The sequence below is a fragment of the Triticum dicoccoides genome, chromosome 1A (assembly GCF_002162155.2).
Source record: "Triticum dicoccoides isolate Atlit2015 ecotype Zavitan chromosome 1A, WEW_v2.0, whole genome shotgun sequence".
Lineage (NCBI taxonomy): Eukaryota > Viridiplantae > Streptophyta > Magnoliopsida > Poales > Poaceae > Triticum > Triticum dicoccoides.
This window is the reverse complement of record NC_041380.1, coordinates 576320275-576342656: the sequence shown is the minus strand read 5'-3', so window position 1 is coordinate 576342656 and position 22382 is coordinate 576320275. Positions and strand designations below refer to the sequence as shown.

Genomic DNA, 22382 nt, shown 5'->3' with positions numbered 1-22382 from the left:
GTTGGCAAGCCTTTTGTAGAGGAGTTCGTAGACCTCGTAACAAGCAGCGATCACAGTGCTGGTGATCCTGGAAACCAAGTGCTGGGTATGTGCCCTGCTTGTAACCCAGATGATTGTATGTATGATCGTGCATTGCAAAAAGTAATAATTTGTTTTGCATTCTACACAGGTGATGGTGAGGTTCATCCAACTCTGAACGGAGAACTCGTCCTTGAATGCTTGAAATTTCAGACAAGCATTAACGGTTAGCACATGGAGTAGAGATTAGAACCCCCACCGGCAAACTGTAGTACATGTATGAGCAATGACAGAAAGTAATCTGTTCAAATATGCAGGTGAGGAATTCCTGGAGTCCACGCCTGGAAGTGTTGGGGATCGTACTGAAAGCTTGAAATACCAGACTGTGCTAAATGGTAAGCACAGTACCCTGTGAAGTGAAATTGAGTTGGCGTAATTGGCTGTACATAACCATGATGTTTTCTTAGGCATACATTGTGTTGGGTACACTCCACCTCAAGGTTTTGTTAGGATGTCAGCCCCAGACACCATTCCTGAAGATCCAGCTGAAGCAACTGAAGGTAGTAATTATCATATTTGTTGCATACATCTGATTTGGCGTGCACATTAGGATAAAAAGTGCATGAGGCTGACATATAGTGTGTCACATGGAATGCAGGTGTCTCTTTGAACAACCCTTCTACTACAGGAGGTAGGAGGGTCAAAAGAGAAGTCAAACAGGGGGAGCAAGAGGTGTCGGCAGAGGATAAGACACACTCCAAGGAGTAGGGAGACATCACCCGCGGTGATCTCAGATGAAGATGACCTCTCTGATAACTACCGTGTGAATAATGGAAACATGGAAGCACATATTACTGTAGCTGGAGCCGTCAGAAGTGGAAGTGCAAATAATCCCGCGAGCCAACAAAATGATGGGGCTCCAACACGGGGCACAACACGGTTACAGCATCACGAAGGTTACGCCTTCCCAGGGATTACAAGTGAGCAACAAAGACAAGATTAATTCTTATCTTCCTGGTGCATGTGTTTCTGCTACCAATATAACTGACTTAGATATGTGTGATTGCAGTTACAGCCAAGGGAGAGAGTTCAGTTGCAGCCACAACAAGGGGTGGACAAGTGGTAGAAGGTACCAATAATTTAATGTACCGTTGATTTCGGAATACAAACTTCATATGACTGGAAGGTGTGACTTGTTGTTCTGTGTGTACCACGGGTCCAACTGGCGTGCCAACGCATACAACAGATGGCCAAAGGGAGGAACCACAAATGGATAATGCTGCCAGAGGTTGGCATCGTCTTCCCGTAAATCTAAGAATGATTGCCCATATGTATGTGAAAAACTAAGGATCTAAGATTGAAATGATGTTGCAGATGATGGTACTGGCGTTACAGTGGGTAGGGGGCTAGGCAATCTGTCCAGCCGGATGGCCACCAATCTGAGGTCGAATGTGGGCATGGTGAGAGCATTTTTCAAACCTGAAATGGGAGATGGCTTCCCACGAAAGTTCGGTCTGAAGCACAAAGATCCTCTTGGTCGCAATATTGTGGATTTCTGGGACAGAATGCTAGGCAGCACTTCAAGAGATCGAAACAAGTAAGTTCTGCTGTGGTTCTACACCCCTTATAGGGTGCTTAACAGATGTAGTCGAGGCTTTGTTGATAAGTGTCTGACCATGCTTGTGAAATACAGGAAGTGGTACAAGCATCTTGTGCCATACCTAGTGGTCCTATCAGGAGAAGACTTTGTGAAGGAGTTTGGACCAGGCGGGAGACTTAGTTCAGTTGGGTGGGCAGTTGTGTCACGTATGCTGGTCTACAAGGAAGGGAAAATGTACAAGACATGGCAGATCAGGTTCCGTCACGTCTTTGATCTTCACTTTGTGGTAAGAACTGCAATTTCTATGGAGTCAAATTGTTTATGTTCCTCCAGGCCGCATGATAACTAGATTACTTCTGTTCTTGCAGCTGGTACTGATGTACAGGGGGGCCAGCTTGGACTTTGATTACATGAATACCATGATGAGTACCGAAGCACTAGGTTACAGGATTGACTGGACAAAGAAGGTAAAAACTTATGTCACACTAATTGGGATGACAAGATCCAGTACTAGTATGTCTAATAATCGGCATGACATGTTGCAGCTGATGTTACCAGTACCAAAGATGAATAGCTGGTCAGTATATGTGGTGGATGTTGAGGAGAGGACTTTGCTGGTGATGGACCCACTACTAGAAATCCCCATATTACTGACGGTGAAATATAATAGCCGACGGGCCGTCGGTTATTAGAGTAATAGCCGACGGTAGTTCCAATGGCCGACCGTTATTGCCAACTCACAAGTATTACTACCAATAGCCGACGTTATACTAGATTGCCCGACGGTAAAAATCCAACTCTCGGATATCCAATTAAATGCCCAACGGTTCATTATAATTTCCAACGGTTTTTGCTACACCCTCGGGGATTACATGTAATGCCAGACGGTGAAATTTAATAGCCGAAGGTGAAAAATAAAACTCTCACCTATTAGTGCAAATGGCCGATGGTACATATGTGACTCTCGGTTATTTGGAAAATACCCAACGGGAGATAGCAATAACAGACGGTTAACTTTCACTCTCGGTGATATGCTTCAATGGATGACGTCAATAAACATGTGGAATGACCGATAGTAATTATATTCCAGATAATTCAAGATGATACATTTCTCTGTAAGTATTAAGCAATAGCTAGTATTCTAGAGTGTCTACTCACAGGCCATGTATCCGCGCATAAGCTGATTTTATATATAGAAGTATGTATAAATTTCACACTTTTAATTGTTGACTTGCAAGTTCCATTGAGAAGTTTTATCTCTATATCGGTAATTTATTATTCCGGTTGTAGATTTTGCAGGTCGGAGGGGCGTTGGGTGCAGGCTCTACGTCGGGGGAAACCCTTGACCAATGAGGCCGGCCACGATGTTGGCGACGCCCATTGTTTTCCTTCTTGTGGGCAACATCGAGACCTACACCCGGCCCTCCGCCTCTTGGCCGCAGGCGAAAGCCCAAAATCTCCGGATTGGGCGACGGCGGCACATCGGCGTTGCTTTCTTCTTGAAGGTGCCAGCTTGGAAGCTCTTCGTGGTCAGGGCTCAGTGCGGTGGTGGTCTGCTGGTCTTCAATAGTGTTCATGCTCGGCAGCTGCGGTGGGTGTTTGGGTCTTGGCCGGAGACGGTGGCGATGTATGAGTTTACTTTAGGGGTGAGCTCGCCACGACTGTTGTCCTATCCTCGGCAACTGGTTGGCCTGTCCATTCGTGCTCGGGGTTGAGTTGCTCTGCCTGCCGACAGGACGGCGTCCTTAGATCCAGGACGAGAGGGCAGGGGTGCCCTCTTCGGAGGCAGCGACGGGTCAACAAGTTTGACCGTGGGAGGGAGAGTGTGGCTTTCGTCCGACGGTGAATAGCTCCTTTGTCGGAGTCGTTGATGACATGATCTGAGGTCGTCGTTGTTCCGTGAAGTTGTGTATCTCGTTGATTCATTTTCCGTTTCTTGTTGTATGGCCGGTTGTAATTTATAGTTTTCTTTATATATAAAGCGAGGAGAAAGTCTTTCTCGGTATGGCACACACATTCAACTATAACTTTATACTCCCTCTATTCCTTGATATAAGGTGTATAGATTTTTGAGAAAAAGTCCGAAATATAAGGTGTATTACGCTGCACCACTCGTTTGGATAATTTTTTTAGGGATTTGATTACATTTCCTTATATCATGTAAGCTCCTCTATTTTCTCATGTCAATTAGTCATGTGTAATCTCACTCAAAACTTGTGAAATTTTCCCTCCACATGCGTTATTTAATTTCCGTGCCAAAAACTATACACCCTATATCTAGGAACGGAGAGAGTATATGCATACCAATATACTCCCTCCGTCTCAAAATAAGTGTCTTAAAATTAGCATAAAGTTGAGACACTTATTTTGAGACGGAGGGAGTATTATTACATAGAGCTGCTATAACATATAAAGTAGTGATCTAAACGCTCTTATATTTCTTTACAGAAGCAATAAGATCTAGGTACAACGATTCATGTCAAATATAGATTGATTCCCTGATTTGGGTCCAACACATGTGACCATAGCATCAGCCAATCGTACAAAGACCGTCCGATATTTCCCGCTTGATAACAAATTTTATGTACGTGGCCACGTCCTCCCATGTCTCACCCCCTTTTCCCTCTGATGAAACCTCCCACGCCGCTCCTTCTCTTTCCCCCATCCCCGCCAGTCCGCCACCACGCGCCAATCCCGCCGTCGCCCGTCGATCCGGCGCGCAGTTCCACCCTCGTCTCTCTCCCTGGTCCAGTAACGTCACCCAGCCCCTTAGCTTTTCCTCCTGACGCGAAAATGTCCTTTTGACTCCCATCTCCGTCTTGTTGGCCAGCAGATCTGGCAGCCCTCGGCCATGACGCTGCGAGCTCTGGCCGGCTTGACCTCGTCAGCTCGTCGCCCCCATTCAATAGGTGCTGGACGCCGCTCCTCGGGACCGCGGCGGTCTTCTTCATGGGCTCTCTCTCCCTTCACCTCCTACGCCATGTATCAGCCCCTTCCTGAAACTCCTCCTCATCCGTGTGCCCCTCTGATGTCGCCGAGTGGACCACGCCCACACCCGCCTCCGCCCGCCTGTACCAGGTCCGGTCGCCTCTTCTTTTGGGCTTTGCGCAATTCGTCGAGCAGGTCATATATGTGGCGTGTGTACGTGTGCTTTTGTAATGGATGGTGGGATTGTGTTCTGGTGGTTGTGGTGCAGGATTTGCTCCTGTTGTTCAAGTTGAATAGCAGGGAGGTGGAGGAGATGGTGCCATGAAGGGCTAGTGTGGTGGTGAGGTTCAAGTTCTATAACGAGGCCATGGTTGTTTGCATGTCTGTTTAGTTTTTTTCTTTTGTATGGTTGTTGAAAAACAAAGCCGAGCCTATTAGTTTGGAAAGTAAAGTCAAGCCTATGTGTTGAAAAATAGTTTGATTAACTAGCAAGTGGCCATTTGCGTCGGTGAGTTGAGCTGGCTAGCTTGTGTTGATGCATGCATGTTTGGTCAAGGCTAGCTAGTTGCGGCAGTTGGGAATAGTACATAAGAGAAGAGACCCTATATCAGCGTGTGTAATCAGGACTGGCATGTATACTTGATACTACTGTATAGCTTAACTAGCAGTCCCTCTAAGCAAACCAACTAACATTGAAGAGGTCCTCCATTCATGTCATAGTACGTACATTCCTAGTTCTTTTTCCTTCAGTTTTGGTTCGTAGATGTAATTGTAAGTTTTGTAATCTCGCTTTTGCTTTTCTTATCAGTATCTTGTAGTTCTGTAACATTTAACTTGTATGCCTAAGGCTGAAGCAGTCACTGACATGTTAACATCATGTCATGTGTGTTCTTTCTCAAAGATGTAGAGCAGGGTTTCTTACAGTTTGATAAATATAGGCCACATCAGATTTTGAAGGCGGCTTTCAAAGGGGGTGAGATGATGCTCGTCAAGACCAGCTGAAAAGGTTAGTCCATCATGTCTTACCCATTTAGTTATGCGCCAATTTAGTTCTGGACAACATGAGCATGCTGCGGATAACTTGCTTTGAGACATGCTCTTTTTATTTGAGCCTGATTTCTTAGCTTACCTCATTGCCTACGTGGTACTGTTGTACTATATATGATGTATGCAACTGCTTATGCCCTATTTTCCCAGATGTGGCTCATAACTGAGATATCTATCTATTAAATCCATCTTAATTAAGGTGCGATGGCACAATTTGGTTGAACTCATATAGGAAAAAATGTTGCTATAATCAATTACAGTAAAATCATTTGCACAGAGAAAAATATTTCAACATTAGATAATATGATCTGGCATGTTTGACCCTCATCAGGCGTCCTCCTTTCTAGCTTTTGTTTTTCCGTGTACTAGCTTTGCCTCTTTTGGTTCTCAGCTTTCCAGACCTTGATGCTTTTGAGAATGTCCAGCAAACTTGGTTTCATTTTAGTAATGGAACCAGGGGGCCGCCTCTCTGTTTATCTAAAAAAGTGGACAATATTGAATTTTTTTTGGAAGTGCATACAGAAATAATGGTAGCTTAACATGAAGAATGATTGTGACCTGTCATACGAAACATAAGAAGTTGCTTAATTTGCTATGCGCAATAACTATAGTTGGTGGAGATTAGTGTGCTACTGCTATTCTACATCTGTTTTTTGTATTTATATCTTTCTTTACATGACATTCTAAATCTGTTTTTTGTATTTATTGTATGCCCAAACTAGCCAATAGTGTTATGCTAGTCTACTGCTTCTGTTGTGTCATCAGACTACAAAATATAAGCGCTAGTATATATACTTCAGTGGGGTTGCAGATGTCTGTTGTACATTTGTACTTGGTTATCATTTTACAACTTCAACAAGCCAATGAATCGATTATCGACACGACATATGTGTCTTTCAGATAAGGTTTTTTTACCTGTATCACATGGCCATCTGGGTGTAACCATATTACATGCGGGTTCTGGACATAGGATTGTTACAGTTAATTAAAAAATGTTGTGTGCTTCGAATTATATTAATGTTACAAGTAATTTGGAAAGCATGATGTGTTCTGAACCGTTGCAAACTTATAATGAAATTGACATTAGTGTAGTTTATTGGTATATTCCTTTTGTACACAGAGCAACGTGTAGTACTCAGTCTATTATTTGGAGTTGCGTTCCTGCTGATTCATGTAACCCTGAAAATTGCATGTGAAGGACCAAAAGGTGAGTACGTAGTCATACTGTTAGATATCTAACCAGTCAATTAGAACATCTAAGTTCCTTTTTTTGTATCATCAATTAAATTTAAACTACAGTATGTCGTTTTCATCTCCCTTACATCTAGTCTAATCATTTCTTAGGAATGGGAGACAGTACTGAAGAATCATGATCTATGGCAAGGGTGATGATGTCTATGGCGATGATTGTTATGATCTATTTGGCGACGAGCATTATGATCCATATGGTGATGAAGGGTGACGAGTCTAGTGATCTTTCTTCAAGACGTTCAACAAAGTGAAATCATGGGGTTTTGGTCAATCTAGCTTATGCATAATGCTTGGACCATTATATCTTAGTTTTTTTTGCATTTTAAACTTTCTAGATTACTCATCATGATCAATGTAATTCTGATGCAACTCTTCTGATATTTTGAAAGTTGTGCTATATACAATATATGTTACTTGGTCATGTGTGGGCTGTGCAATTCTGTGATATATTTGAAATGAAAAACAATCCTCTAAGGGTGACTATACATAGGGTGTTCGTCGGCCTCTCAACTATAGGAATAAATGAAGGGGTGTATGCACAGTCAGCGATTATACTAGCTGACAGTTTGGTTCTTCTCCTAGTTATAATGAACCCCGAGGGGCCAAATATGCCGTCACCTATTGCAAAAGCTGAGGGAAATTGATAACTGTCAGGAAATAAATTCCCCACGGGAAACCGTCAGATATGAGCATCGTCGAGTTTTGGGGAGCTGGATCGCGACCAAAATATGACCGGCGGCTCACCGTCAGCCAAATACCATGGAAAAATGTATTAACCTACGGTACCGTCAGCTATTATTGTAATGGCCGACCAAGCATAGCCGACGGGAGATTGCCGACGGTGTAGCGTCAGTTATAAAGAAAGATGACGGTGAAGGAAAATATCCGACGGTAATTTGACCCTCGGTTATAATGGGAAATCTAGTAGTGACCCATGCGAGACATCATTAGATCAAGAGGTGATGAAGGCCAAGCATCACTACAAGAAATATGTCAACTTGCGACCATCACTATTGGTCACTGAATGGTCATTGTTTTTCATTTGCGACCTTTTTGCGACCAAAAACAGATGGTCAAAAGCTGGCGGTCGTAAACTGAAATTAGTGACCTTCTTTGTGATATGTAAAAGGTCGTTGGTTCCACGGCCAAATTTTTTGTCACTAGCATCCAATGTGGCAAGCTGACGTGGCACAAGAATCAGCCCGGTACAATTCGGTTTTCTACATGGGCCTAGTCCAACAATTCAGGCTTTTTAATATTTATTTTTCCTATTAATTTTTGCTAGCTACATGGGCCTGGCCCAGCAATTCAGCCTTTTTATTTCTAGATGCGGCCTTTTACAGCGTGTGATCTTTTATTTTTTGCCATTATATTTTCCACTGTTTTACATTTGTCCCAAATATCATAGTCTCATACACTGGCCTCACACGTAAGAAATTTCAAATGCGCTCAAATTATTTTTATAAGTGGGTCACATGAGCCATGTTTCCATTGCACACATTTTCAAATCACATACATAATTACTATTTCATATGAAACAAAAATTGAAATTCTGAAACATACAACATTTCATTCAAAAATAGAGAAGATACATGAAATTCTGCAGTTCACAATGCCCAGATAACCCAGCTATTATTACATAACTTGCTACAAAAATGTCTTGGCGCTTCTTTGAACATCTTCTTTCGTCTTGAATTTAGGCAAAATATCTTCCAAGAAGAAAACAGAACAGCGAGGATTAGTGTGAATAACAACAACAGCAAGTGATGGGGTCCTATTTAGTAAGATTAAGTCCGGAAAGAAACATGCATGAAAATTAAGAAGAGCTAGAGCAAGTCTGCATGAAAATTAAGAAGTGCTATTTCGTATGATTGCCGTGAAGTTTTCGTGCACGTCATGCCAAGACAGCCAACACGTAGCATGCATGTGGGCCATAAAACATGATCACAGTTCAGCACCTACAACAGCCTGACACAATAGATCAAGCCATGAAGTGATAATAACAGTGTGTGATGAGAAACTCACCGCTCTTTTTAATTACTATGAGCAACAAAACATCTAGTTTCAGATACTCAACGGATTCATTCATATACTTATTGTGTGTTGACATGGATTACAAAGGTTAACAACAAAACTAAAACTAGAACTTGATACCATTTGTGATGCATGACATAAGCTAACAAAAAAACACATTCCAAAACTATTTGTATAAAAAGTTTATACATGGATACACTCAAGAACTAGAAAAGTTCAAAGAGGTTTATAAATGCAAAAATAACTTGAGGAAAAGTAGCCAACTTATGTATGAATCTAGTTCACTAGAGCATTTTATGAAAAAAATATGATGCATTGGAACAGAGCAAGGTACTTCTACAATAGAACAAAATAGGGAGCTAGAGGTAGGAGATGGGCTCACCGAAGAGGAGGTTGTACTTGATGCCGCAGACAACCGCGGCCGCTGTACGCGGTAGAGGAGGTTGTAGCCGAGTTGGACCATGTGCGGAGCGTCGTCGTGGCGGTGGATCCCCTAGTTGTCATCATTAACTTACAACATCGGCAAAATAATAAACAGGTAATTATACAGAAGGAAAACAATAATTCCAAGAATTTTACATTTACAAGATTATCTATAATGGTTACTTATTTATTCTGCAAGGAACCGCGACATATTTCTGCGGAAAAAGAACATGTATGCAAGCCAAACCACCAAACAAATAACGAGTTGGTTCATCTTATAACAGAATAAGAAGAACACCGACAAGGAATAGAAGCATTCCTTGGTTTTCAAGAACACCAATTCATAGACATGATTTTGATATGGGAAAGACGAGGGAAGCACGCATCTCAAGACTAGGTGCATTTCCTAATATAACAGGTGAACCACAATAGCAAGTGCTATTAATGGCCAGTGCTGGCAATACTGAATGTAAACATGCATGCTAATTCAAGACCAGCTGCAGCCACGACATCAATCAACCTTCATTCAGTTGTGTATTGTCATACTTATCTAAAAGAACATATATAGAAACATATAAATTTTATTTCTGAATACCAATACAGAAGCAATAAAAAAACAAGACTAAACATTAGTAGAAGGTAACAAGAGATCATTACACAAGTTTGGCTAGCAATTAGGGGACCCTGGTTCCTATACTGACCACATATGGGTATATCCTACCCTACCAGTGGCTAAATAATGCAAGTTTATGACTGTCAAGTAGGCCTACAGATCGATGATGGAGCAGACTCAAACATTACAAACAGAAGATCAGTACAGGTAACACAGACCTACAGAGCAATGGGCAAGCACTAGGTGCCTCAAGTGCAAACTAACGACGGCACACGCATCTACACACTAGAGAGCCACGCATCTAAACATAAGACCTGAAATGAGCAGTCGAGTTATGGGTACCACTCAGCCGTGGACTAATCTCAAGCCTAAGCTCTCAAGTAAGATAAGTACTACCCCCACTGACAACAGTTCAAATCAACCGGAATTCAATAAAACTGGAGTATGGATTGGAGACTTTCAAATGATGTGGATAGATTGTTCGAGTCAGTCCCTTCCTACTTAACTACGAGCTAGATCAGTACTGTTGTAGAACAAAACATTGTGTCCCCAAAAAATCAATTACAGCTGCCGGATCGATGCAATCGGAGCATGGCAACTCACAGCAACCAATTCGCACAAAAACCAGAGGGGATCGGACCAGGGGCGAGGGGGGACCTTAATGTGGAGCTGGCCATCCCTGTGGTGAACGAGGTGGAGCTCCTTGTCGTCAACGGCATCCGCGCCGCAGGCTTCCATGCCGAGCGCGTACAGCGCCCCGTCCCTGCAAGGAGCACGGAGACGACGTGAGCACGATGGAATCAACTGACAAAGCCGTTCCGTGGAGCTGAGGTCCGCACCTCTCGCCGTAGGCGAAGGAGACCTGCGCAGATCAGCAGAGAAGAGTGAGGCGCGGGCTCGAAGGAAGCAGGATGGGGGAGAGGAGGGGCTGCGGGAGCAGTTAACGACGAGCCGGTGGTGGTACGTCGCGGATTTTGCTCCAAGTCGCGTAACGACCAAGGGAAGAGGGAGAAGGTGGGAAAGGGCGAGAGGGTAGGGGCGGCAGCGGTGCGGGAGAAGGGCAGCGAGGTCACCGGCGAGGAAGCCCGTCGCTAGTGGAATGAGGGGCGGCAGCGGCCACAGGATCGAGGAAGAGGGCAGACGAAGTGGGTTGGGCTTGGGGGATTTTGGTTTTGCTCCTAGTCTGTCAACGTCGTGTGGGAGAGAGATGGGGACGAGGTGGGAGGGATGCGGAGAGGAGGGGGAGAGGCCACCGGCGACAAGGTTTGGGAGGGAGACGAGGGGAGGGATGGGGTCGGGGTGGGTGGCGGCGGCGATGTGGGAGATGAGGGGAGCGAGATCTGAGATCGGGGAGAGGGGGAGAGAGATCTGGATCGAGCAGGGAGAGGGGGGCTGCTAGGGTTTGGGTTGGGTTGGAGATACCTGGGGGCGTTGGATCTGTCGGATGTGGACGGTTCAGATCGACTAAGGGGGGTGATCCGTGTGAAGAGCCCTGATTGGTTCAGAAAAATAGTTTCTAAGTACTAAAACTTGGAGGGTTTTGTGAAGCAGCTATCAAAACTATTTTTCAAAACGGCACAACTAAAATTTTCTCTCAAGTTAGACCACATTTTATGGATGATCGCAAATTTGCATGCAATTTTTATCTTTGTAGCTATTTTTAATCATTATTCAAGTGCCCAAAATGAATTCTTTTGTGAAGGACCTACCATATACTTGTTGCAAAATTATACCAAATCAATTTTATAAAATACTAGTACATATTTAATGCACAATTGACCAGATGGTTGGATGTCAAAAGTTTGATCCACCTCTCTTGACAAAAGACAAATTTCCGCTAATTTAGTAGGAAGCGGGTCAAATTTGAACTGTAGCTGGCTCATAGCTTGCTCTTTATTGTTTCCAAAAATCATTTCTAGGTACATAAGTATCTATTTAATCATAGAAACATCAAAAGTTTTCCAAGATTCAACCACTAGCTACTAACTGTCCAACCTGTCGTTTTGATCGCATTTCGTAACGGGCATAAAAAATTCAAAAAAATCAAAAAATTGGAAAACCTTCACATTGTGTCATTATATGTGACCAAGTTTCCAAGAAAAATAATAAACTTGTAATACGACAATTATTTAAAAAAGTGTTCTCAGAAATGAGCTATTATACATGAAGATTTAGGGTTTTCAAGCCAAATGATCAATCTTATGGCCACATTCATGGCATAGTTTGTTAAAATGATCTCATATTGTGCACAAGGGTACATATTGGAATTCCAAACAATGTTGCCTAAGGGAGTTTTCATTTTCTTTGCACGGAAAATTCATTTTCCATTTTCTGAGTGCTCGAAATGAGTTTTTTTGTGAAGGACCTACCATATATTTGTTGCAAAATTGGACCAAATCAATTTTCTAAAATACTAGGCCATATTTAATTCATAATTGACCAAATGGCTGGGTGTCAAAATCCTTGATCCACCTCTGGTGAAAAAGACAAATTCCCGCCGATTAAGTAGGAAGCGGGTCAAATTTGAACTGCAGCCGCCTCATAGTTTGCTGTTTATTTTTTCCAAAAATTATTTATAGGTACATAAGTACCTATTTAATAATAGAAACATCAAAATTTTTCCAAGATTCAACCACTAGCTAGCAACGCTCAAACCCGCCGTTTTGACCGCATTTCGAAACGGGCATAAAAATTAAAAAAATCAAAAAATTGGAAAACCTTCGCATTGTTTCATTATATGTGACCAAGTTTCCAGGAAAAATAATAAACTTGTAATACTACAATTATTTTAAAAAAGTGTTCTCAGAAATGAGCTATGATGCGTGAAGATTCAAGGTTTTCAAGCCAAATGATCAATCTTATGGCCACATTCATGGCATAATTTGTTCAAATGATCTCATACAGTGCACAAGGGTGCATCTTGGAATTCCAAACAATGTTGCCTAAGGGAGTTTTCATTTTCTTTGCACGGAAAATTCATTTTCCATTTTCCGAGTGCCCGAATTGAGTTCTTTTTGTGAAGGACCTACCATATATTTGTTGCAAAATTGGACCAAATCATTTTTCTAAAATACTAGGCCATATTTGGTTCACAATTGACCAAATAGTTGGGTGTCAAAAGCCTTGATCCACCTTGGGTGAAAAAGACAAAATTCCGCCGATTCAGTAGGAAGCAGGTCAAATTTGAACTACATCTACCTCATAGTTTTCTCTTTATTTTTTCAAAAAACCATTTCCAGGTACATAAGTATCTATTTAATCACAGAAACATCAAAAGTTTTCCAAGATTCAACCACTAGCTAGGAACGGTCAAACCCATCATTTTGATCACATTTCAAAACTGGCATAAAAAATTCAAAAAAAATCAAAAAATTGGAAAACCTTCTCATTTGTGTCATTATATGTGACCAAGTTTCCAGGAAAAAGAATAAACTTGTAATACGGCAATTATTTTTTAAAAAGTGTTCTCAGAAATGAGCTATCATGTGTGAAGATTCAGGGATTTCAAGCCAAATGATCAATCTTATGGCCACATTCATGGCATAGTTTGTTCAAATGATCTCAGATTGTGCACAAGGGTGCATCTTGGAATTCCAAACAATGTTGCCTAAGGGAGTTTTCATTTTCTTTGCACGAAAAATTCATTTTCCATTTTTTGAATGCCCAAAATGAGTTTTTTTGTGAAGGGGCTACCATATATTTGTTGCAAAATTGGAACAAATAATTTTTCTAAAATATTAGGCCATATTTAATGCATAATTGACGAAATGGTTGGGTGTCAAAAGTTTTGATCCACCACTTGTGAAAATGGCAAATTTCTGTCGAATCTGTAGGAAGCTGGTCAATTTTGAACTGCATCTACCTTATAGTTTGTTCTTTATTTTTTACAAAAATCATTTCTAGGTATATAAGTATCTATTTAATTAGAAATACATGGTTTGGTGGTGATACATCGACGTTTGAATGGTGGACGAGGGCCCCAACTCCAGAGCGCGTAAACTCGCATGCCCGCCGCGTGGTCAGCGCGTGGCTGTGGCGTTGGCATGTGTTATGGGCGGACTAGGCATGTCTAGGGGGTTGGGTACTCCCCAGGCAGGTGCTAGGATGAAAATTACAACATAATATTCTCACGAGGAGACAGAACTATGCTCAAACATGAATTAGCAGCCAAGTGTTCGATTAGCGATACGGGAAATGCACGTGGCCAATGGGCGTGAGTTTTGGCTGAGGATGATCATCTACTAAGAAGACTGTCTTCACAATTCTTTAGCTCAAAAGGAGGAGCCTAGGTGGTACTTGCTTTGCAAAGTAATACACTGGACATAAATATGAATGTTGAAGCTGGGCTCAAAACAATGAATGGATTGAGCTGAAATTTGGTGGGGGTGGTTATTTGGGCATAGGAAGGCACTGTAGAAATTTGATATCATTTGGACATGCCAAAGTGGTACTTCCTTCACAATGCTATTCCCTGGACAGAAACTTGGGAAAATTAGCGAGAGAAATTGGATAAATGAAATGAGCTCAAATTTGGTGTAGGTAAGTTACATAGGTATGGTCATGCCCTAGTAAATTTTCAGATCATTTGGGTAAGCCTAGCTAGTACTTACTTCACAAAGCTTCTCTCGAGATAGAAACTTTGGAAATTTCCTGAGAAAGGTTTACCAGGAAAATGGAGCTGAATATTATCATGTGGCAATTATTTGGGTATGGAAGAGTGACCAAAAAGTTTGAGGGTAATAGGAGGGATCTGGATAATACTTGCTTTGCAATGTGCCAATCTGGCCATGAAATATAAATTGAACCTGCGCTCACATAGATGATTTGACTGAGCTGCAATTTGGAGGAGGGTGACAATTTAGGCATATGAAGGAACTGTATAAGTTTCATGCCATTTGGATATATAAAAATGGTACTTCCTTCACAATGCTTCTAGGTGGAAAAAACTTTGGAAATTTGCCGAGGAAGATTTACTGGGCAAATGGAGCTGAATTTTGTCATGAGGCAATGATTTGGATAGGAAAGAGTGCGCAAAACTTTTGAGGGCAATCAAGAATATATAAATGTCACTTCCTTCACAAAGTATTGTTGTGAACAGAAAAGGAAAATGAATATTTTTGAATTATTTTTAACTAGGCAAGGAAGGATTTTTACATATTTGATGAAGATATGACCTAGAGAATTTATGAGAATTTTTGGGGAATTTTGGGAATGACAGAAATATAGGTTGCTTCACAACCTAGGGCAAAAATTGACACATGGACATGACACATAGGCAAAACTGATGAGGTGGCGCCTAGTCATAGCAATCCACCACAATTTACAAGGTTATGGCCATCTATATTGGTCGTGATCAGCTAGAAGTAAGGCAATAGACCAGTGTTGTCTGCTTTATGACCATTTCGTGTAAGGAAATTACGACCTTTCTGACCAAAATGGTCGATATAGTTGAGGGTTTGGAGCCCCCTGAACAGCTTTTGACCAATTGATCTCAAATGGTCATAGATCTATGACCAATTCTTTCAGGGTCATTGACAGAAGGTCACTAGTTGAAATATTTCTTATAGTGCATGAAGACAATGCAAACTTAATTCTGGAAGGTCTTCGTCGATGCGTCCATGCAAATATCGCTGGGTGGTACGTCCCGTCTCAGGGTTGGAGGATCAGCTACAACACCGCCATGCATGCCAGTTGTGTGATGTATGTTGATATCTCTACCGAGAACTAAATTCGCAACTGATATTATTTTCCGTAAGTAATCATGATTTCCCCTACTGACTTGCAGTGAGGACAGCTGGCTACGCATTATCAACTACATCAGGAATTACACTCGGTTGTACCTTCAGACTGTACTGACACCGGTATGTGACCAACTTTAACCGACATAATAGTTGATATTGGCCGGGGATATCTAACATATGAACTTAAATGTTCAGGGACGTCTGCTGTACATGCGTCAATCAATAGCATATGAGGTGATCTCTATGAGGGCAAACAATGCTGAACTGCCAGACTTTGTGTTGGAGGACATCCTGCCTTTCTAAGCTCAATATGATGGGTCTTATTTTGGGTGAAACCTATGTCAAGTTAGCGAGAGAACTGCTACATGCCTAATCATGTTTAGGTGTGTGCCGGGTGGGGAGTGTTAGTTACCATCCCAGTCTCTATGGTGTGGTGATGCTTCCAGGTTTCCCAGACATTGTTATTCTCTAAGACTTCATCCCCCTCAAATTTAGCTTGCATCCCACACTGCTAGTGTGCAAGTGATTTGGGTCGGTGTTACCCAGTATACTATGTTGAATGTGTATGAATTTGGAACCTATTCGAACAAAGTAGAGTGTGGCTGTGCGTAGTATTCACCAATGTCTATGCTTTTGCGGTGCTACGGTTGTTTGGCACTTGTCGATGGGAAAGCAATACGAAACAAATGAGCCTATTGATAGTACACGTGTGTGTGCATTCAGGTCTCAGATTTTGGTGGTACGCGAATCAAACGAGCGGATTCAGCTAAGATATACCTCATACAGCCTACTTAGAGTTTGTGCCATGTTCAGTTATGTGGGCATCCTGTTGGAGTGAAGTGACTACATGTAGTCTAGTAGCTCGTGACGCAAGCAGGGACTTTTATCATACATCTAACTAATGAGATAAGCTGCCATGAAACTACATCCAGGAAGATGGTTCCGAGGGTGCCAGCGCAGTGGTACGACACTGCACGACCAACAAGAACATCGCGCTAAAAAACTAGAGAAATTGATCTTGAACAGTTGGTCCAATAGAGCGAATATATAAAAATTACTTCACCATGTACTGAGGACACATTTTTCTAACATGGACTGCAAACACATGGTTCAAGATCCCGCTAACAAGGTGACGGATGCTAACTTTGACAAGGGGGAAACTACGAGTGGCAAAGTTCCTTTATCTAGTGGTAGAAGTGGAAATGGCATCTTTACCCATGTTGAACCTCCACTTACTTATGGAGGACCGGTTCCCTCCACTCATTTGAATCATGTTGGTCGTCCTCCCAAGTTTGTGAAAAATGAAGATTTTGCCTCTTGGGTGTATCGCTTTAAACGTCATTTAAATCGTAGTTCTACTAACCTTTGGAGAATTATTGAGCAAGGTTTCTATCCACATGACCCAAGCAACTTCACTCCTAGAGAGGTCGCGGATCATCAATTCAACATGTCCGCTCTTTGCATTCTCCAAGAGGCCATCCCTCCCGAAGATATTGTGCATCTCCGATCTTTCACCGTGGCCAAGGAAGCATGGCAACATGGTGTTTCCGTTTACAAGGGAAGCGCAAGCATTCAACGCTTCAACTATGAAGTGGTTCAAGATGAAGCCGATGAGTTTGCAATGAATGAAGATGAAGAACCTCGTGAGCTTTACCGGAGATTAACCACTCTCACGGTCTCACTCCGAGATCATGAGAGAAAGGATACGGATGAGAATTGGATTAAGCGCAAGTTTCTCAAGGCCATGATGCCTTACCATAAGGCCATGTCCTCCGTCATCCATCAAAGGCCGGACTTCCACGCCTTGTCCTCAAGTGAAGTTTTGGATGAGTTTGTGGCAATGAGGATCTTTGACAAGACCGTCGACAATGCGGTGTTGCGTTCTCAACGCGCAAAGAAGCCCAACCTTGCCTTGAAGGCCAAGGCTAGTGTAGAAGAAGAGGATGAAGAGGAAGAAGAGGAGAGTAACCCCGAAGATACAAAATATGCTTATCATGAGCACATGGCTCTCGCTTCAAGGCAATTTTGGAGCAATAAGAACTCAAGGCCCAACTTCAACAAGAACAACTCAGGTAGCGACAAGGGCAAGCAACGTTTGAGGACATGCTATAATTGTGGCAATGTGAGCCACTTTGTTGCAGACTGCCCATATGAGAAGAGGGAAGACAATCATGGCAAGCTCATTGATAACCCACAAGTGTAGGGGATCGCAACAGTTTTCGATAAATAAGAGTGTCGAACCCAACGAGGATCTAAAGGTAGAACAAATATTCCCTCAAGTTCTATCGACCACCGATACAACTCTATGCACGCTTGACGTTCGCTTTACCTAGAACACGTATGAAACTAGAAGTACTTTGTAGGTGTTGTTGGATAGGTTTGCAACATAATAAATATTACGTAAATAAAAACTAGGGGTTGTTTAGATAAAGAAGCAACAAAGTAAGTATAGCGAGTGTGGAAAAGTGGTGGTAGGAGTTGCGAAGTTGACCCTAAGCAATTGACTACTTTACTAGACCGATAACAAGTTTTATGTGGGAGAGGCCACTGCTAGCATGTCATCCCTTACTTGGAATTCTATGCACTTATGATTGGAACTATTAGCAAGCATCCGCAACTACTAACGGTCATTAAGGTAAAACCCAACCATAGCATTAAGATATATTGGTCCCCCTTCAATCCTGTATGCACCAATTTCTATGCTAGACTGAAGCTTCTGTCACCCTTGCCCTCCAATACATAGTCCTATCAACATACAACTAACCCTATGGTGTGATCCACGCGCGCGCTCATATGATGGGCACCAAAGGACAGCAACATAACCACAAGCAAATTAAATCAATCATAGCAATTCATCAACCACCGGTAGGACAACGAAAATCTACTCAGACATCATAGGATGGCAACACATCATTGGATAATAATATGAAGCATAAAGCACCATGTGCAAGTAGAGGGTACAGCGGGTTGCGGGAGAGTGGACCACTGTAGATAGAGGGGGGAAGGTGATGGAGATGTTGGTGAAGATGGCGGAGGTGTTGGTGAAAATCGCGGTGATGATGATGGTGGCCATGGCAGCGTTCTGGCGCCACCGGAGGAGAGGGGGAGAGGGGCCCCCTTCTTCCTCTTCTTCCTTGACCTCCTCCCTAGATGGGAGAATGGTTTCCCCTCTGGTCCTTGGCCCCCATGGCATGGGAGGGGCGAGAGCCCCTCCGAGATTGGATCTGTCTCTCTATCTCTTTCTGTTTCTGCATTTTGTTTTGTGGCCCTTTCACCGTTTTGTATATATATGGAGATCCGTAACTCCGATTGGACTGAAACCTTCGCCGTGATTTTTTACCAAAAGTTAGCTCTCTTGCGGCCGAAGAAGGGCATCAACCGCCTAACGGGTGGCCCACGAGGGTCAGGGGCGCGCCCAGGGGGCAGGCACGCCCCCTGCCTCGTGCACCTCGGGTACCGTCTCACGTGGATTTTTCTTCCGGAATTTTCCAAATATTCCAAAAATAAGCTCCGTCCGTTTTTATCCCGTTTGGATTCCGTTTGATATGGATATTCTGCGAAACATAAAACATGCAACAAATAGGAACTGGCACTGGGCACTGGATCAATATGTTAGTCCCAAAAATAGTATAAAAAGTTGCCAAAAGTATATGAAAGTTGTAGAATATTGGCATGGAACAATCAAAAATTATAGATACGACGGAGACATATCAGCATCCCCAAGCTTAATTCATGCTCATCCTCGAGTAGGTAAATGATAAAAAGGATAATTTTTGATGTGGAATGCTACCTGGCATAATCTTGAGCACATATCTAATCATGGCATGAATATTAAGACACGAGTGATTCAAAGCAATAGTCTATCATTTGACATAAACACAATAATACTTCAAGCCCACTAATAAAGCAATCATGTCTTTTCAAAATAACAAGGCCAAAGAAAGCTATCCCTACAAAATCATATAGTCTGGCTATGCTCCATCTTCACCACACAAAATATGCACATCATGCACAACCTCAATGACAAGCCGAGCAGTTGGTTCATATCTTTTAACGCGCTTCAGCATTTTCAACCCTCACGCAATACATGAGCATGAGCCATGGATATAGCACTATAGGTGGAATAGAATGGTGGTTGTGGAGAAGAAAAAAAAGGAGAAGATAGTCTCACATCAACTAGGCGTATCAATGGGCTATGGAGATGCCCATCAATAGATATCAATGTGAGTGAGTAGGGATTGCCATGCAACAGATGCACTAGAGCACTAGTGCAGAACCGGGTAATAGTACCGGTTCGTAAGGCCCTTTAGTGCCGGTTCGGTAACCGGCACTAAAGTGTGGACACTAAAGCCCCCCCCCCTTTAGTACTGGTTCAGCACGAACCGGTGCTAAAGGGCAACCACGTGGCACGAGCCAGCTCCGTGGGCGCGTAGGACATGAGTACCGGTTGGTAACACCAACCGGTACTAAATGTCTGGGTGTGTTTTGGTTTTATTTTTTATTTTTAGTTTAATTTTGTGTTTTCAATTTAATTTAGTGATTGTTTTACATTATAATGAGTTGTTAAATCATTAGGTGAATGTACCACAGATTAGTTTGACTGGATCGTGCTAAGTCATCAAGTATATGTCATATCCATATTATATATACTTGATCACCTAATTAAGTGATCGGGGTAATATGGATATGGCATATACTTGATCACTTTGCTAGAATCCATCCAGTTGAAACTAATCTGCGGTTTCATTCATAAATGATATAATAACTCATCATCAGCATCATCATACTAATATAAAAACTCTTGCATCATATATATCATCACCAACAACAGTTTTCATAGCTAGCTAAAAATCATCATATAATAGTCGTCTCATTACCACTACTTAATCATCATATAGTCATTACCGCTATCTAATCACCACCAACACTAGCTTAAAGAAGAAACATTCACTTGTACCAGAAGCAAAGATATCATCGAGTTCAACATTGAAATGATATTACAAGCATTCATAACACCACAAAAGCAAATCACTCTTTGAGATTAAGTTCAGGACGAAGAAACCGGACATGAGAGGACAAGTACTAAGAGCATGAACTAGCTAATTAATCACTCCTGCTGCTGTCTCTTAGGTAAAATAGCATAGAACATGTATAGATTTCCTGATTCATCATATTGGAGCATGCAGATGAACCTGTCTCCTAATCGTGAGTTGCACTTCTGATTGCTGCCCCCTAGTACTTCTCTGCGATCGTTCACAATTTTGCTCCAGTCTTTTACTATTAAGCATTCCTTGCTATTAGAAATCCTGAATGCACTAAAGTGCATTGTAGGATATCTTGGCCGTAAGCTAACAATATTCATGGTACCTTTAGTCTCGATCCAATCAGGCACAACATTCATCGGGAGTCCCTGTTGAAGAACATCGTATAGTAACATACTTAGCAATGAAGTTTATCTTAAAAAAATAATGTATGCAAAAGACGCACTGAGGAGAAATAGTAGAAATCTTACCATCTTTCCTAAATATATGTGACCGTAGTTTGGTACGAACACTATTGGCCGCACGTTTTGAGTACTAACATTTCTAAGTGCAGGAATTTTTTTTGTCTTGACAGCATCAAGATCCTCAAGCCATGAAACATAATGACTTGTCTCCTCGCAGTTTAGTTCAGCCCCGGGACAATGGACGGTCTTGTCTACCAAGCGCCAGACATGTTTGATTGTTTGGAAATAAGCTGTCAATATAAATTGAGATCTATTAATTATTCAACTGGTTCAAATAATCTCATATCGAAGACATAAATATGGTTGAGAAACTCACATAATGGTAGAACTGGAGGCGTCTGCACATCGACCCAGATGTCTCTATTACCTTCAATATCATCTTCCGGACGAATATCAAAGGTGATAACCATATCAGGCTCAAATGCATAAGCCTTGCATAGTGCTTGCCAAGTCTTGCATTCAAAATAGATGTATGTGTCTGCATTGTATAATTTGACGTTGAAGGTATAACCATGCTCGGTCTTCAAGTAAACTCTTTTTACCTCCATAGTTTCGTTAGGACTGAAACCTATCTTATCCAAGACAAAAATTCTTGCATGGCAGGGGATACGCTAGTAGAATAGTGAAAAATTAAAATTAAAAGTTGAAGCAAATGAAGCATAAGTCATGCTTAATTACGAAAAAAGACTTGTCGTTGTGACTTACTGTATCCACTTCGAATTTCGCATCCAGCTTGATGCTGAAGCGTCTATCATCAACTAGAAAATTTCTGCCGGACAGGCCGCGCTGGTCTTCACAGTATTCGCACATAATGAAATCGTGTTCGTCGTCAGACGACATTCCTATGTTCATAGGTGAAACATTAAACACTTATTAGTTCTATTAATTCAACTAATTCTATTAATTCAACTAGTTCAACTAATTAATTGAACTAATTCAACTAAGCACTTACGAAAAATATACCTAAATAAAGTAGCTCAACTAATTCAACTAACTAGTTGAACTAATTAATTCAACTAATTCAACTAAACTAGTTCTATTAATTTTCTTACTAAAAATAAGGTAGCTAGTTCTATATAATAAAATGTTAATTAGATAATCAAATCTCATATAACTCAATTAAATATATATCTGACATATAATTTATATCTAATTCATCTAACATTTGACATTAATATCTAACATATGTTCATATATAGGTGAAACATTAAACACTTACTA

General features: G+C 41.7%; 1 protein-coding gene and 1 long non-coding RNA gene across 5 annotated transcripts in view; one reads left to right on the top strand and one right to left on the bottom strand.

The window, feature by feature from the left end:
• Positions 1 to 4225: 4225 nt before the first annotated feature.
• Positions 4226 to 7295, top strand: LOC119291829. Of its 4 annotated transcripts, none has more exons than XR_005142664.1 (4): positions 4226 to 4696; positions 4815 to 4886; positions 5485 to 5552; positions 6938 to 7295. It is a non-coding gene; the product is annotated as an uncharacterized LOC119291829 (long non-coding RNA). The 4 variants fall into 4 exon arrangements; XR_005142666.1 differs by adding an exon at positions 6714 to 6800 and having other exon boundaries at positions 4815 to 5552; XR_005142674.1 differs by adding an exon at positions 6686 to 6800 and having other exon boundaries at positions 4815 to 5552.
• Positions 7296 to 10468: 3173 nt separating this feature from the next.
• The window catches only part of LOC119355813, a 19099-nt gene continuing 7185 nt past the window's right edge, over positions 10469 to 22382 (bottom strand). Inside the window, exons 2-3 of the mRNA XM_037622694.1 lie at positions 10754 to 11254; positions 10469 to 10677 (exon numbers count right to left, since the gene is read on the bottom strand). Of these exons, the coding sequence (XP_037478591.1) occupies positions 10514 to 10677; positions 10754 to 11254 (665 nt within the window). The 3' untranslated portion in view covers positions 10469 to 10513. The remainder of the gene's footprint in view (positions 10678 to 10753; positions 11255 to 22382) is intronic.